The sequence below is a fragment of the Gorilla gorilla genome, chromosome 17 (genome assembly GCF_029281585.2).
Source record: "Gorilla gorilla gorilla isolate KB3781 chromosome 17, NHGRI_mGorGor1-v2.1_pri, whole genome shotgun sequence".
NCBI classification, from domain to species: Eukaryota; Metazoa; Chordata; class Mammalia; order Primates; family Hominidae; genus Gorilla; species Gorilla gorilla.
In genome coordinates, this window is record NC_073241.2 from 55,460,017 (window position 1) to 55,478,048 (window position 18,032).

At 44.2% G+C, this 18,032-nt stretch overlaps 1 protein-coding gene across 2 annotated transcripts in view; it reads left to right on the forward strand.

The window, feature by feature from the left end:
* The first annotated feature begins 2,308 nt into the window (after nt 1-2,308).
* The window catches only part of TAF4B (TATA-box binding protein associated factor 4b), a 164,819-nt gene continuing 149,095 nt past the window's right edge, over nt 2,309-18,032 (forward strand). Inside the window, exon 1 of one of the 2 annotated variants that reach the window (XM_004059269.5) lies at nt 2,309-3,267. In XM_004059269.5, coding sequence (XP_004059317.2) covers nt 2,925-3,267 — 343 coding nt within the window. In that variant the 5' untranslated portion in view covers nt 2,309-2,924. The remainder of the gene's footprint in view (nt 3,268-18,032) is intronic. The other variant, XM_055368362.2, reaches the window with a different exon arrangement.

An 18,032-nucleotide genomic window follows, 5' to 3' on the forward strand; every position in this document is an offset into this window, starting at 1 on the left:
CACACACACACACACACACACACCAGAGAGAGAGAGAGAGAGAGAGAAATGCACAAGGTTAACTTTATGAAAAAATATAGTTCCCCAACCAAGTCTCTTTGTAATTTGATGGTGGAGGTTAATTGCCTATCTAAACAAAAGTGTGTGAGTTGAGGGTGGGGATCTAGTGGAAATTTAGAAAGGGAGAGTTCTACAAACAAACTTTGATGCTTCCGTACCCAAGTATCTATTGAAACATACTATATGGAGGGAAAAAAAATCAGGGATAATTTGGCCAGTTAGTGAAGAACATATCTAAGATTCAAATACACTACACCATTTTGCTTCACTGAAAATGTTGCATAGCTTCATTCAGTTCATTACCTTAGCAAATATTTATTAAATGCCTTTTATGCTCAAGGCATTTTGCCAAGGGCACTGTGGGATACATGATTAATCAGATGTTTTGGAGTAATGGAAAGATATGTACTTTGGCATCATACTGATGAGTTTGAATTCCAGCTTCTTGGAAACATTACTCTTTTAACTGCAGTTTTTAAGTTTGTAAAATGAAGCAGTTAGAAAAAGGAAATGCATCTCTTGGTGACCAGCACACAGGAGGTGCTCAATAAATTGAGTTTTTCTCTCCCCAACTCCACTTTGAGGCATTTGCTAGAAGGTAAGTGATCAGGGAATTCACCATAGAAAGGGAGGGTGATTGGTTTAGGTCATGAGATGGATTTAGACTGGTCAAGAAGTGAGAGACAGTAAAGGTAGTAAGTGTGTGGACTTTACTAGATCTTGTGAGTAGATCTTATCTAAACGTGCCGGCACACGTTTACAGAGAGGTGGAAAAGCAGGAGCTGTAACCATCAGGTTGCCTGCTATTTTAGTCCAGTGGGGCTTCTATAATGAAATATCATAAACTGGGTAGCTTATAAAAAGAGAAATTCATGTCCCATAATTCCAGAGGTTGGGAAGTTCAAGATCAAGGCAGATGTGGTATCTGATGAGAGTCTACTTCCTAGACAGCAGTCTTTTTACCATAACCTCACATGCTGGAAGGGGTGAGGGACCTTTCTGAGGTTTCTTTTTTTAAAAAAATTATTTATTTAATGTATTTAACTAACAAATAATAATTGTATGTATTCATGAGGTATCATGTTACGTTTTCATGTGTCGTGAAATAATTAAATCAAGTTAACATATTCATCACTTTAACATGATTTGTCCTGAATGGAATCCCATTCATGAGGGCGCCACCCTTATGATCTAATCACCTTTCAAAGGCCCCACCTTCTAATATTATCAACTCCAGCTTTAGCATTTTAACACTCAGTTGGGGGTATAATCCTAGCACTTTGGGAGGCCCAGGCAGGAGCTCAGGAATTGGAGACCAGCCTGGACGGTATAACGAGATCCCGTTTTTGCTAGGCATAGTGCCGCTCCCCTGTAGTTCCAGCTACTGGGGAATCTGAGGTAGGAGGGTAGGATGATCACTTGAGCCCACGAGGTGGAGGCTGCAATGAGCCAATGGTGCCACTGCACTCCAGCCTGGGTGACAGAGTTAGATCCTGTTTCCAAAACAAAACAAAACAAAACAAAACAAAACACCACAACATTCAGATCATAGAATCTGCCTACTTGTAAAATCGCCTTTCAGTGCAGTGTTGGTTCCTACAAACATACAATATAATGACTTTAGCTTGAAATTAAGGCATCTTCTCTGACTGCATTACAAACAGGCAAGTTTTTCATATCGATTCACTCAACACCTTTTATTTATTCAGATAATACCTAGGATCGCGCTTAATATCTAAGTGCTAGAATCCAATTATATAGATATCAAAAGGCATTAAGTTTTGAAGAAGACAGACATACAATTTTAATGTTTAGAGGTGATAGAGACAGCTATAGCAGCACCAAAGAAGAAACGATTTTCCATTTAAGATTTTAGGCAGTTTAACTCTAAAATATGAAAATAGGCACATCTCACAGACTATAAAACTATACACCATTTTAATTTTTACAATGTCAATTCTAACTGCTAATTTTAGCAACGCTTCAGTGTGAAGACAGCAGAGAAAAACTGTGAAAATGCGTGATTGAATTCTTATTGAGTCACTCTTCTCGGAAATCAGTCCTCCCCATTTTCTCCTTAAAAAATAGAATCCTGGAGATAGTCTAGTCCTGGCTTTTCGAGGAACACACTACAGGGGACACAAGGAGAGGAACACGGATGCCGCAGTTTTCCAAGTGCAGCTTGCCCCTCCCACGTGATAGGTTTCTGGCATCGCCCCTCCTTGCTGGCGACTCTGGGGAAGATTTTAACGCTCCCTGGAGCCGTCCCCAGTGTCGTCACGGGCGCGGCTCCGTTCCTTGGCCAATCACGAGGCCGGATCCCGGGGAAACCCGGGGCGGTGGCGGCGGCCTGGGCGCGTGCGCGAGGTCTCCGCGTGGCTATATAAACATGGCTGGCGTGGCCGCGCGGCCGGGCCGTGCCAATCGCGTGTAGGGGGCTGTGGGCGCTCGGGGTTCGTAGTTTTGAAATTTCTGGCGGGGGAGCAGCTGCGCAGTTAGGCTCGAGGTGTGAGCGACGACCTTCCGGGAGCCGCAAGTCCAGGCTCCCCCGCAGCGGGACCCGAGCCTGAGGCGCAGGGCTGAGGCAGCGCACGTGTGAGCGCCGCTGAGGAAGCTGCGAGAGGTCGGGCGGGTGTCGCTCCGGGGGCAGCCCAGGCTCGCGCGGACGAGAGGAAGGTCTGGGACGCGCGTGTCCTGCCGTGCAGCCGGCGCCCGTCACTGACTTCGCTGCTGCGGCCCCCGCGCCTCTCCCCAGCGATGCTGTGGAGCCCGAACCTCACCGGAGTCGGCTGCCGCGCGCCAAGCCTCCCCTCACTTCTGCTCCCGGAACCGCAGCGCCGCAGCTGCCGCTGAGCCCCTGGGGGATGCCCGCCGGCCTCACCGAACCCGCCGGCGCCGCTCCCCCGGCTGCTGTGAGCGCCTCGGGGACCGTGACCATGGCCCCGGCCGGGGCGCTGGCGGTGCGGGTGGAGAGCACTCCGGTGGCCCTGGGCGCCGTGACTAAGGCTCCTGTCAGCGTCTGCGTGGAGCCCACGGCGTCCCAGCCCCTGCGGTCCCCCGTGGGGACCCTGGTGACCAAAGTGGCTCCGGTCAGCGCCCCTCCTAAACTCAGCAGCGGCCCTAGGCTGCCTGCTCCTCAGATAGTCGCCGTGAAAGCCCCCAACACCACGACAATCCAGTTTCCTGCTAATTTGCAGCTTCCTCCAGGTATGTTGATAACCCTTTCCAGCCTCGTCTGTCGGTCCAGCTGGCGGCGACGGGAAAATTCGCAGCCCCAGATTGCTCCTAAAAAAACTCTGAGGCACGGGAACCTTTCATAATCTTGACTTTACAGTTAACATATTCTTTTTGTGTCATTACTGCATAGTTTTTCTTTTCATATTTAAGGAAAGAATCTTTTCACCTAAGTGATACAGTAAAAAGCTACATCAGCGTATTCGGGGGGGCTTTCAGGCACTGGCTCTTAGGTGGGGGAGATAATATAGCTGAAGTTAATTTCCATGTGGAGGATGGACCAGTTTATACCGTGGATTTCCATATGCTTAGATTATGTAGAAGTGCGTTGTACTTATTTTATTATGAATGAATGAATGAACGAATGAGGTATGGTTTCGCTCTGTCGCCCAGTCTGGAGTGCAGTGACACGATCATGGCTCACTGGAACGTCGAACTCCTGGGCCCAATCGATCCTCCCGCCTCGGCCTCCCAAAGTGCTGGGATTACAGGCGTGAGCCACCGCGCACGGCCTAACAGTGAAGTTCTTGTGTATTACAACTGAAAGAGATTTTTAAATTTAACCAAGTCAGAATCGGTTTACTGCTTTCTAGTACCAAGTACGAATAATGCTGTTCCTGCACAATCTTTAAATGTCTTATGATTCTAACTTTCATTTAGGAGAACCCCTGACTGGGAACACGTGCCACAGTTGACAAACAGATCAGTCATGCAATTGTTACAGTTGCAATTGAAGCCATGTGTCAACGCTACTGTTAATGAGTCTTTCACTACTTTCTATCCTAGGGCTTTTTACTCTATTGGGCTGTATTTCATGATTTGTATAAAGGTTTTGCTTTGTGATAATTTACATATTGTAAATATGCTGAATGATTTTGGGGTGTTCAGCCTTTCTTTACTGAAAGTCTCTTGGAATTTGCCTTCTGTTAATTTTGTTTAGCAGTAATTGGAACTCTGAACTGCAAAGATGGTAAAAAAGGGGAAGCATTTATTCAAAAGATTCTATATCCCCTAATAAAATGACAGGGACCCTTTTTGTATCTAATGTTGTAGTTAGTCATACACGTTGTGGATAGATTTCACTTTTTATGAAGTTCTGTTTCAGTTTTATATGGTATACAAGGTATGTAAAATTGTTAAGGCACTGTTACGGCAGTGTGCAGCACCGAATACATTATTTGGCAGTTCTAAATTGTTATTCTGAGTTATTATTCTGCATATATGTTTATAAAATAGTTCTGAATGTGTTAGAATGAAATTACCCCCTAATTTGTTAAACTGTAAATCCTGTCTAGTCACTGAAGTTTGTTTATAAATAGTAAAAAAAAAAAAAAAAAAAAGTATTAAGAAAGAACTGTCTGAGAGGCTAAGGCACGAGGAACGCTTGAACTCGGGAGGTGGAGGTTGCAGTAAGCCAAGATATCTTGCCATTGCACTCCAGCCCGGGCAACAGAGTGAGACTCTGTTCCTCCCCATCCCTCCCCAACCCCCCAAAGAAAGAACTGTCAAGAGTGAAAACTTGCTGGTAAGTGAGAATGAATCACTTACTGGAGGATTGGGGCCTTATCATGCTAAGCACTTTTAACAAATTATTTATATTCTTTTATTTGTTGGTCATAATAGGTAGGTAGCAAATAAGGAAAGAGGTCTCTAAGAGTAAATAATTTGTCCAATGCCAGGCAACCCATAGGTGTCGGGGGAGTTTTAGCTCAGGTCTGTTTATTCTTTCCACAACGCTATGCTTATTTTTTTACTTGTATGTGTATGGTATGCCTCATTGAGTGTCAGTACTGAAAGGTGATTCAGAGAACTTTAGATTCCAGTCTTTCATTTTATATACCAAGGAACCAAAACTGAAACTTGGCAGAGTTAAAATAATAGCAAACTAGGACCATAGTCTAATTATGTTCATAGCACTGTATTAAAACATTGCATGCTATTTACCTCTGAGAAACCCATACAAAAGAGAGAAAGAAGATAATTTGTCTTTAGGAATTGGTTGTTATAGAGGAAGTGGGGATTTGCTTTTGGGAATTTTCTGCTGACGTGTGGCAGAAAGGTGTACTAACTACATCTGTGCTCTTATTGGGTAGAATAAGATAACCAATAGTTGAAGAATGAAATGGAAACACTGATTAAAGTAACTTTTAAAAAAGGTTATGAATCTTATACTATTTCTTTTCTTTCTTTTTTTTTTTTTTTTTTCTTCTCTGAGACGGAGTGTCACTCTGTTGCCCAGGCTGGGGTGCAGTGGCATAATCTCGGCTCACGGCAACCTCCGCCTCCCGGGTTCAAGCAATTCTCCCGTCTCAGCCTCCCGAGTAGCTGGGATTACAGGCACACGCCACCATGCTCGGCTAAATTTTGTATTTTTAGTAGAGATGGGGTTTCACCATGTTGGCCAGGCTGGTCTCGAACTCCTGACCTCAAGTGATCAGCCTGCTTCGGCCTCTCAGAGTGCTGGGATTACAGGCGTTAGCCACTGCACTGGCCTGAATCTTGTACTATTTCCTTTGCATACCAAGAATCAGCACTTGATTACACAAGGGTGCTTACATATGTCAGTTCTTCATTTTTCAAGATAATGAATACTTTAAGTATTTGATTCTCTTTACTTCAGAGTTTCATCTATGAACAGAACTGGTTTAAAAATATATATATATATGTATACACATACATATACATATATATGCACCACAGGTTTTTCTAGGGAGCAGGAGGAGCTCAAAATAAAAAGAATGCACAAGAGAGTATTTGAGGAAATATTAATAAAAGGTTTTCAGTAATTTCTTCAGTCTTTTGTGAACATGTGGGGTTTTAGGCTGAACTGTGGTTCTTCTTGATATTCTTCATCTTGTCTATCACCTGTTTGAGAATGATAAGCAAGGACTTGATTCCTTCTTTTAGGTCATAAACTGGGATAAATTCTGCATGACAGTCATACTGTGCAAAAGTGTGAAAGCTACTTATGAAGCAGTGAGGTCCCTTTTCATCAGCCTGTTTTCATGCTGAGACAGGGCATAGAATTTGCATCTCCTTTCCCAGCTTCTTGATCCAGTCCTTGGATAAGTTCTTTGTTTCCACTCTGGCTTTATCAAAGGGATACAGTATACATGATCATCACTTCCACAGTTGTCACAGTGCTGCTGGGCTTCGTGAAATGAGGGGTATTCTTTTCAGTGTTCACCATACACCATCCACTGTTTGATTTTCAGACTGTAGAGTTGGCGTAAAGTGATAGTGGCCATGGCATTACTCTGTCGGTAGTCAGCCCACAGGAGAAAGTGCTGGTGCTCCTCTCCTGTGGATCTTCCTCAAGGTGAGGTTAGGTTCTCCTGTTACATGTTTCCATTTGGATGCCGTGCTTTCACCCTCATAGTACTCCCACACTTTGTTTTCTTTTTGATTACAAGGTCCTTTTTGATTACAAGTCCCTGCTTCTGTAAGCAGGGACTCTGTGTCGCTATTATTTATCCTCAGGGCCTAGTAAGTTGCGCACGAAGGCGCTTAAGTATTTGAATGTAGACATATATGGAGAGAGTAGGGGGCAATAGGGCTGCAGCCTCTAAGGGATTCTGAGGGTCATCACACACATCAGTGTGTTGAGTTTTGATTTCTTTGCTTATTCTGCTTACAAAAGTGGTATATGTTCATGTGAAAATCACTAAAATGTAATTTCCTCTTCAAAGTAGTTAACAAACTTGTGGTGTGTTGTTTTGCTTTTTTTTTTTTTTTTTTTTTTTTTTGACGGATTTTGCCCTTGTTGCCCAGGCTGGAGTGCAATGGTGCAATCTTGGCTCACCACAACCTCTGCCTCCCAGGTTCAAGCGATTGTCCTGTCTCAGCCTCCTGAGTACCTGGGATTACAGGCATGCGCCACCACCTTTGGCTAATTTTTGTTGTATTTTTAGTAGAGATGAGGTTTCTCCATGTTGGTCAGGCTGGTCTTGAACTCCCAACCTCAGGTGATCCGCCTGCCTTGGCCTCCCAAAATGCTGGGATTACAGATGTGAGCCACCCGGCTGCTTGTGTTTTTTTTTTTTTTTTTTTGGAGACAGAGTCTCACTCTGTTGCCCAGGTTGGAGTACAGTGGCACGATCTCAGCTCACTGCAACCTCTGCCTCTTGGGTTCAAGCAATTCTCATGTCTCAGCCTCCAAGTAGCTGAGATTACAGGTGTGTGCCACCACACCAGGCTAATTTTTTTCTTTTTAGTAAAGACAGGGTTTTGCTAAGTTGTCCAGGCTGATCTTTGAACTCCTGGCCTCAAGTGATCTGCTGATCTCAGCCTCCCAAAGTGCTGAGACTGCAGGCATGAGCCACTGTGCCCCATCTATTGTGTCTTTTAAGTGTTAGTGTGTCCAGAGTTGGTTCCTTCTGGTGGGTTTGTGGTCTTGCTGACTTCAAGAATGAAGCCGTGACCTTGGCGGTGAGTGTTATAGCTCTTAAAGCTGGCACAGACCCAAAGAGTGAGCGGTAGCAAGGTTTATTGTGAAGAGCAAAAGAACAAAGCTTCCACAGTGTGGAAGGGGACCTGAGCGGGTTGTCGCTGCTGGCTGGAGTGGCCAGCTTTTATCCCCTTATTGGCCCCTCCCACGTTCTGTTTCTTTCCTATCCGAGTGCACTTTTTTCAGTTCTCCCTGCGATTGGCTACTTTTAGGATCCTGCTGATTGGTGCATTTTACAGAGCGCTGATTGGTGCATTTTATAGAGCGCTGATTGGTGCATTTTACAGAGCGCTGGTTGGTGCATTTTAGAATCTTCTTGCTAGCTACAGAGCACTGATTGGTGTGTTTTTACAGAGTGCTGATTGGTGCATTTTACAATCGTCTTGTAAGACAGAAAAGTTCTCCAAGTCTGCACTCAACCCAGGAAGTCCAGCTGGCTTCACCTCTCAATCTCCCCCCACCCCCATCTAAACAGGACACCCCAGCTGCTGTTGGGAATTGGGTGATGACCGCTCTAGTTACTTCTTGCTGGATAGGGGTGAAGAAGGGGCCCTGCAGTTGTAGTGTCCTCTGGAGGTGAATTCTCTAGGCCAGTCAGAGGGCCAGTGGGTTGGTCCAGGGGTCCTCAGTAGAAGTTGTGAGTTGAGCTCATTTGGGGTGCCATTTGTAAGACCATCTGTAGCTTGATGGCCTCGATCCTGAAGGAAACAAATTTGACAAGGAGATTAAAAACACAGGGCCTGAAGGCGAGTAATAGCAAGATGGCTGTCACAGGACCTAGAAAGGGGAGAAGCCATGTCGCCCAACTCCAGAGGTTGGGATGAGTTTGAAAGGCATTGTCTGATTTCAGAAGCCTTTTCCTATAAACACCTGGTGACATCTCGTACTATCCCTGACTGGTTAGTATAAAAGCAACACTCTTCCCCTAAGAAGGTGCAAAGTCCTCCTTTCTCAGCAGTGAGGAGGTCTAGGCCTCGGTGGTTTTGGAGAGTCACCGCTGCCAAACAGTCTATTTGGGATTGTAGAGTAAGGATAGATTTTGTTATTTCTTGCAAACTGTCTGAGAAATCCTTTGAGAGTGTGTGGTAGTAGGATAATGAAGTAGATAAACTGGCTATTCTGGTTCCTGTAGTGGTGGCCATTTCTAACCCTATAAGTAGCGGTATTAGTTGTATGGCCCTGCGCTGATGGACTTGAGCTTTGAGGGGCACTGATAGGGTCTGATTTCCTGGGGCAATGTCAATGTTGGGACTTAGGAAGACTAAGGTGCAGGTGCCTGTCTAGTTGGTGGGGAGGCAGATATAGGTTGAAGTTCCACATAAGAAGAATATGGCTTCGCTGGGTAGACAGAACTGGTTGTGTATGTTAAAAAGGTGTGTGAATTTGTTGTTTTCATTTTCCCATACTCCTAAAGTACTTGCCAAGGTGGCTCTGGTGAGCGGCTGGGAAGGGGTGTTGGGAGCAAACTGAGTGGCTCTCTGTGTTCTATTTTCCCATTGGAGAAAAAACCGTTTTGTATCTACTAGGAAGCATTCAAGAAAGTAATTGAAAGAAGGGATGAGAAGGCATTCACTAGCGGTGGGGGCGCTGCTGCAGGGGGTCCAGAGGTGAATGGTCATGCAGGGAGTATGTTTGCCATTACAAAACCCGGACCGTTTGTTAAGCAGGGAGGAAGTGATGATTTTTGGAGGCCATGAGAAGCAGACAGGCCATCTGAATAGAGCTGTTTGGGTGACTCAGAAGTTACTATGATCAGTTGGGGCTTGAAGTTGTAGGGTGTAATTATGCTGATGGGATAGTAGGTGCCCCAGGGGCGGGCCTGATAACAGGTTGCGCTGGATGCATAAAGGGGCTTGGAAAGTTAAGACGGTTTCGTGGTTACAGGGCTGTGTATTGGCTTTTCATTGCTCGTGAATTATTTCATGAATTAGGACTTAAACCACTTCCTCGGCCTTCTCTGTCTTGCAGGGGAAGGCTTCTATCCAATTTATAAAGGTATGAACACAGACCAACAAGTATTGAAATCCCCTTGACTTAGGCATATGGGTGAAGTCTAACTGCCAGTCCTCTCCGGGATAGTGCCCTATTCTTTGTTCCCCCAGAGGGGCCTTACGATGGACCAAGGGATTATTCCTTTGGCACACTTCACAGGTTTTGACTACTTGCTGGATGGTGTGGAGGAGATTTGGCCCTGTAAATAGGGATATGGCCATTTGATGAGTGTTCTCAATACCTATATGAAAAGTTTGGTGGAGGGTCTTAAGTATTTTCCACTGGCTGACTTTGGGTATGAGTACCTTTCCCTCTTCTGTTGTTAACCACCCCGAGGGGAGAAAAATATGCCCCCGTGAAAGTCCCCATTCTGTTTCAGTCAGGGAATACTGGGGGTTATTCTCTTGGAGAGGGTTGTTCCATACCAAGGGTTCCTCCATAGGTGTTCCTAATGGGAGATTCTGCCTGGCAGCAATTTTGGCCTCAGCGTCTGCCTGACGGTTTCCTTCTGCCTTTTTTCCTTCTCCTTTTTGATGGCTTTGGCAGTGTAAGACTGCCACCTCCTTGGGTTTTTGCACTGCATGCAATAACTTCATGATTTCCTTGAGGTATTTAATGGGGGTTCTCCCAGAGGTTAGGAACTCCCTTTCTTTCCATATTGCAGCATGGGCATGTAGGATTAGATAAACATACTTGCTATCTGTATACACATTTATTCTTTTTTCTTTTCCCAGTTCTAAGCCTCGGGTAAGTGCCACTAGTTCTGCTAACTGGGTGCTGGTCCCTGGGGGAAGAGGCTTACTTTCAAGTACTGTTACATCACTAACTATGGCATAACCTGCCCTTTGTATCCCATTCTCCACAAATGGACTTTCGTCGATATATAGGTTAAGGTCAGGATTAGCTAAGGGGACTTCTAAGAGATCCTCTTGGGTGGCGTAAGTCTGGGCCACAATTTGTTGGCAGTCATGCTCGATTGGTTCTCCATCCTCTGGGAGAAAAGTAGCAGGGTTGAGGGCTGCACAAGTACATATTTGAAGCACCGGTCCCTTAAGGAGTAGCACCTGGTATCTAAGCAGGCGGTTGTCTGATAGCCATAAACTTCCTTTGGCACGTAGTATGCCATTTACATCATGAGTAGTCCAGACAGTGAGATCCTTTCCTTGTGTTATTTTGATACCCTCTGATACTAAGATGGCCACCGCTGCAACTACCCGTAAACAGTGAGGCCAGTCTTTTACTACTACATCAATTTCCTTACTTAGGTATGCCACTGGTTATGGGGTTGTCCCATGAGTTTGAGTAAGTGCTCCAAGAGCTATTCCCACTCTCTGTGGCATATAAAGAGAAGTTTTGTCCTGTGGGAAGGCTTAAGGCTGGAGCTTGTACTAGGGCCTGCTTTAAGGTTTTGAAGGCTGTTTTTGCCTCTGGTTCCTATTCTACAAGGTACAGTATTTGCCCTCTGGGTCTCCTTGATTAGCATATAGAGTGGCCTGGCCATCTTGCTGTAGCCGGAGATCCATAGTTGGCAAAAGCTGGTGATCCCAAGGAACCCCTGCAACTGTTTTCATGTCATAGGGCAAGGATAAGCCAGTATAGGTTGTATTTGTTCCTTGCTGAGGGCCCTGGTTCCTCTGGCTAAGATTAGGCGTAGATATTTGACTCGTTGTAGGCAGAGCTGGGTCTTCAATTTAGACGCCTTGTACCCTCGATTACCTAGAAAGTTCAAGAGATCTAGAGTAGCCTGCTGGCATGAGGCTTCCAAACTGGTATCCAAAAGTAAATCATCCACATACTGAAGGACCAGAGTGCCTGGACTTGAGAAGTGGCCTAGATCTTGGGCCAGTGGCTGATCAAACAGATGAGGGCTATCCCTAAACCCTTGAGGCAAGACTGTCGATGTGGGATGTGTGGTCTGTGGGATCCTCAAAGGCAAAGAGAAACTGAGAGTCAGAGTGCAGGGGAGTGCAGAAGAAGGCATCCTTGAGGTCCAGAGCAGTGAACCATTCTGCTTCTTCTGGTATTTGAGAGAGCAGGGTATAGGGGTTGGGTACAACTGGATATAGAGGAATTACTGCCTCATTGATGAGTCTAAGATCTTGCACCAGTCTCCACTGACTGTTGGGTTTTTGTACTCCTAGAATTGGGGTGTTGCAGGGACTGCTGCATTTTCTTACTAAGCCTTGAGCTTTTAAATGTCTAACAATATCCTGTAATCCTTTAAGAGCTTCAGGCCTTAAGGGATATTGCCTTTGATAAGGAAAAGTGGTGGGGTCTTTTAGCCTGATTTGGACTGGGTGGGCATTTTTAGTCCTTCCAATGCCCAGACTTCAGGGTTGATTCCCTCCTCAACTAGGGGACAACAAATGGGTAACTTGTTATTCATGCAAATAATAACTCCAGCTTTGGCTAGTATCTCCCTCCCTAATAAGGGTGTGGGACTTTCAGGCATAACAAGAAAGGCACGTGAAAAGAGCAAAGTCTCCCAATTACAACTGAGAAGGTGGGAGAAATACCTGGTTACAGGCTGTCCCAGGATTCTTAGGATGGTAATGGACCTTGAGGACGGCTGTCTGGGGCAGGAGATTAACACTGAGAAGGCTGCGCTGGTGACCAGGAGGAAGTCAATTTCCTGGCCCTCAATGGTTAAACCTACCCGAGTCTCAGTGAGGATGATGACATGAGCTGGCGCTTGCCCTGAGCACCCTCAGTCCTGTTGTTGGATCATCTAGTTGGGGGCCTCTGGCTCAGAGAACCTTTGTTTTCTAGGGCAGGGTGCCTTCTAGGGATTCCCTGGCATAGTGGACATGGGTGAGGGGGCGGCTTGTTTCTCATTGGACAGTCTTTTTTAAAGTGTCCTTGCAAACCACACTGATAACTGGCCCTACCGGGTTATTGCCCTGCTCCATTTTCTGTCCTCTCTGAACCATCAAGGTTTGTTTGTCTGAGGGCCATGACTAAGGCTGCGGCCTTTCTCTTATCTTGCTTTTCCTTTTCATCCTGTTCCTCTTGGTCCCTATTATAGAACACTGAGGTTGCCAGGTTTAATAATGCCTCCAGATTTTGTTCAGGGCCCAGGGCTCACTTTTAGAGCTTTCTCCTGATATCTGCAGCTGATTGCATAATAAACTTATCTTTGAGGATCAATTAACCCTCAAGGGTGTCAGGTGACGGGAGTATATTTTCTTAAGGCCTCCCGTAGCCGCTGGAGCAAGGCAGTAAGATTTTCTTCCTTTCCCTGAGTTATGGTGGACATCATTGAATAATTCATGGGCTTTTTCCTAATTCTCCTTAGTCCTTCTAGAACACAGGTCAACAGATGTTTGTGACTCCAGTCCCCATGATCTGAGTCTGGGTCCCAGTGGGGATCCATACTGGGGATGGCTTGCTGACTGGTAGTGAATTTATCCCTTTCTTTGGCTGTTATTCTGTCATTTACTTGACTAAGAGACCAGGTATCTTCGAACTCTTGGGCTGCAGCTAAAGCCACATTCTTCTCATTAAAGGCCAGGGTTTGGTCTAACAATAGCAAGACATCTCTCCAAGTGAGGTTGAAGGTTTGCCCTAGACCCTGTAGGACATAATACCTATCAGGATTATCTGAAAACTTCCCCAGGTCTACCTTGATCTGCTTTAAATCAGAGAGGTAGAAGGGACATGTATCCGGGTTGGGCCAAATTTCCCTTCCCCTACAGCTTGAAGGGGATGTAACCGATAGCCTGGGGTTTTTTTGTGGTCCCTTGGAGATTTCTTGCTTGTTTCCTTCTGGGTGGGGGAGATTAGAGGAGGCTTATCATTAATAGGAAGGGGAGCTGTAGGGAAGCTAGGATATGGAGGTAAGCTGAGAGGTCCTCCTGTGGGATGTAGATTGCAAGCTTTGCATAGTTGTGAATTATCTTGCAATGAAAAGAAAGCTTGGACGTAAGATATTTCACTCCATTTGCCTTCCCTCTTACAGAAAAGGTCAAGCTGCAGGATAGTATTGTAATTTATACTTCCCTCAGTTGGCCATTTTTCCCCATCAGAGAGAGAATATTGGGGCCAGGCCATAGTGCGGAAAAAGTAAGCTGCTTCTTTTTCAGGTTTTTTGGGTCAAATTGGTCCCAGTGGCTTAGGATACATTTCAGGGGTGAGCCTGTTGATGCCTGAGCGTTTCCCATCAGAAAGAGAAAACTGCCTGTGGTTTTTTCCCCCGCCGAAGAACCTGCTACGGTCCGTGGACCCTGCTGTTCAGAATAGTTGTGCTCACCGAAGCAGCAGTGGAAACAATAGTTTTCCTCCTAGACCACAAAGAGGACCAAGGAATGTCAGATTTAGTGGCCCTTACTGACGCATTCTCGAAAACCTGTACCTTTGCCTTTCCTCTTAGCTCACAAAGAGGACCAAGAAAAATCGGATTTAGTGGGCCTTATTGACGCATTTTCGAAAACCTGTTAGAGTCCTAAGCATTTTCTCCTGTTGGTATTGGGACCTTGCTCTTGTCCTATAAAGCTGATGTGCCTCAAAATGGAGTGGAGAGCCATACCCTGAGGAAGGGAAGGGATCTCCAGGGTTGGAAGAGTGATGCCTTTTGTCCTCACTTCTTATCATATGAATAGGAAGGATATAATTTCTGAGGCTCCCCATATCCTAGCTTCGGGAATAGCCTTCGTTAGGCCTGCTAGTCTAAGGAGGGATCCTAAAATTCCAGATAGTCCCCACTCTGCAGTCGGGCTTTGGGCAAAAATTATGTCTGATTGGTGAGCCCGGGTGCCTAAAGAAGGAAACAGAGTCCTGAAATTTATTTATTTATTTATTTTTTATAAGTAATGAACTAATATTTATCTTATTTATTTTTTTAAATTATACTTTAAGTTCTAGGGTACATGTGCACAATGTGCAGGTTTGTTACATATGTATACATGTGCCATGTTGGTGTGCTGCACCCATTAACTCATCATTTACATTAGGTATATCTCCTAATGCAATCCCTCCCCCCTCCTCCCACCCCACGACAGGCCCCAGTGTGTGATATTCCCCACCCTGTGTCCAAGTGTTCTCGTTGTTCAATTCTCACCTACGAGATAGAACATGCGGTGTTTGGTTTTCAGTCCTTGCAGTAGTTTGCTAAAAATGATGGTTTCCAGCTTCATCCATGTCTCTACAAAGGACATGAACTCATCCTTTTTTATGGCTGCATAGTATTCCATGGTGCATATGTGCCACATTTTCTTAATCCAGTCTATCATTGATGGACATTTGGGTTGGTTCCAAGTCTTTGCTATTGTGAATAGTGCCGCAATAAACATACGTGTGCATGTGTCTTTATAGCAGCATGATTTATAATCCTTTGGGTATATACCCAGTAATGGGATTGCTGGGTCAAATGGTATTTCTAGTTCTAGATCCTTGAGGAATTGCCACTCTGTCTTCCACAATGGTTGAACTAGTTTGCATTCCCACCAACAGTGTAAAAGTGTTCCTATTTCTCCACATCCTTTCCAGCACCTGTTGTTTCCTGACTTTTTAATGATCGCCATTCTAACTGGTGTGAGATGGTATCTCTTTGTGGTTTTGATTTGCATTTCTCTGATGGCCAGTGATGATGAGCATTTTTTCATGTGTCTTTTGGCTGCATAAATGTCTTCTTTTGAGAAGTGTCTGTTCATATCCTTCACCCACTTTTTGATGGGGTTTGTTTTTTTCTTGTAAATTTGTTTGAGTTCTCTGTAGATTCTGGATATTAGCCCTTTGTCGGGTGGGTAGATTGTAAAAATTTTCTCCCACTCTGTAGGTTGCCTGTTCACTCTGATGGTAGTTTCTTATGCTGTGCAGAAGCTCTTTAGTTTAATAAGATCCCATTTGTCAATTTTGGCTTTTGTTGCCATTGCTTTTGGTGTTTTAGTCATGAAGTCCTTGCCCATGCCTATGTCCTGAATGGTATTGCCTAGGTTTTCTTCTAGGGTTTTCATGGTTTTAGGTCTAACATTTAAGTCTTTAGTCTATCTTGAATTAAGTTTTATATAAGGTATAAGGAAGGGATCCAGTTTCAGCTTTGTACATATGGCTAGCCAGTTTTCCCAGCACCATTTATTAAATAGGGACTCCTTTCCCCATTTCTTGTCTTTGTCAGGTTTGTCAAAGATCAGATGGTTGTAGATGTGTGGTACTATTTCTGAGGGCTCTGTTCTGTTCCACTGGTCTATATCTCTGTTTTGGTACCAGTACCATGCTGTTTTGGTTACTATAGCCTTGTAGTGTAGTTGAAGTCAGGTAGCGTGATGCCTCCAGCTTTTTTCTTTTGGCTTAGGATTGTCTTGGCAATGCTGGCTCTTTTTTGGTTCAATATGAACTTTAAAGTAGTTTTTTCCAATTCTGTGAAGAAAGTCATTGGTAGCTTGATGGGGATGGCATTGAATCTATAAGTTACCTTGGGCAGTATGGCCATTTTCATGATATTGATTCTTCCTATCCATGAGCATGGAATGTTCTTCCATTTGTTTGTGTCTTCTTTTATTTCATTGAGCAGTGGTTTGTAGTTCTCTTTGAAGAGGTCCTTCACATCCCTTGTAAGTTGGATTCCTAGGTATTTTATTCTCTTTGAAGCAATTGTGAATGGGAGTTCCCTCAGGATTTGGCTCTCTGTTTGTCTGTTATTGGTGTATAGGCATGCTTGTGATTTTTGCACATTGGTTTTGTATCCTGAGACTTTGCTGAAGTTGCTTATCAGCTTAAGGAGATTTTGGGCTGAGATGATGGGGTTTTCTAAATATAGAATCATGTCATCTGCAAACAGGGACAATTTGACTTCCTCTTTTCCTAATTGAATACCCTTTCTTTCTTTCTCCTGCCTGATTGCCCTGGCCAGAACTTCCAACACTATGTTGAATAGGAGTGGTGAGAGAGGGCATCCCTGTCTTGTGCCAGTTTTCAAAGGGAATGCTTCCAGTTTTTGCCCATTCAGTATGATATTGGCTGTGAGTTTGTCATAAATAGCTCTTATTATTTTGAGATACGTCACATCAATACCTAACTTATTGAGAGTTTTTAGCATGAAGGGCTGTTGAAGTTTGTCACAGGCCTTTTCTGCATCTATTGAGATAATCATGTGGTTTTTGTCTTTGGTTCTGTTTATATACTGGATTACATTTATTGATTTTCGTATGTTGAACCAGCCTTGCATCCCAGGGATGAAGCCAACTTGATCATGGTGGAAAACCTTTTGATGTGCTGCTGGATTCAGTTTTCCAGTATTTTATTGAGGATTTTTGTATCGATGTTCATCAGGGGTATTGGTCTAAAATTCTCTTTTTTGGTTGTGTCTCTGCCAGGCTTTGGTATCAGGATGATATTGGCCTCATAAAATGAGTTAGGGAGGATTCCTTCTTTTTCTGTTGATTGGAATAGTTTCAGAAGGAATGGTAGCAGCTCCCCTTTGTACCTCTGGTAGAATTCGGCTGTGAATCCATCTGGTCCTGGAGTATTTTTGGTTGGTAGGCTATTAATTATTGCCTCAATTTCGGAGCCTGTTATTGGTCTACTCAGGGATTCAACTTCTTCCTGGTTTAGTCTTGGGAGGGTGTATGTGTCCAGGAATTTATCCATTTCTTCTAGATTTTTTACTTTATTTGCGTAGAGGTGTTTATAGTATTCTCTGATGGTAGTTTGTATTTCTGTGGGGTTGATGGTGATATCCCCATTATCATTTTTTGTTGCATCTATTTGATTCTTCACTCTTTTCTTCTTTATTAGTCTTGCTAGTGGTCTATTAATTTTGTTGATCTTTTCAAAAAACCAGCTCCTGGATTCTTTGATTTTTTTGAAGGGTTTTTTGTGTCTCTATCTCCTTCAGTTCTGCTCTGATCTTAGTTATTTCTTGCCTCTGCTAGCTTTTGAACGTGTTTGCTCTTGCTTCTCTAGTTCTTTTCATTGTGATGTTAGGGTGTCAAATTTAGATCTTTCCTGCTTTCTCTTATGGGCATTTAGTGCTATAAATTTCCCTCTACACACTGCTTTAAATGTTCCCAGAGATTCTGGTATGTTATGTCTTTGTTCTCATTGGTTTCAAAGAACATGTTTATTTCTGCCTTCATTTCGTTATGTATCCAGTAGTCATTCAGGAGCAGGTTGTTCAGTTTCCATGTAGTTGAGCGGTTTTGAGTGAGTTTCTTAATCCTGAGTTCTAGTTTGATTGCCCTGTGGTCTGAGAGGCAGTTTGTTATAATTTCTGTTCTTTCACATTTGCTGGGGAGTGCTTTACTTCGAACTATGTGGTCAATTTTGGAATAAGTGCGATGTGGTGCTGAGAAGAATGTATATT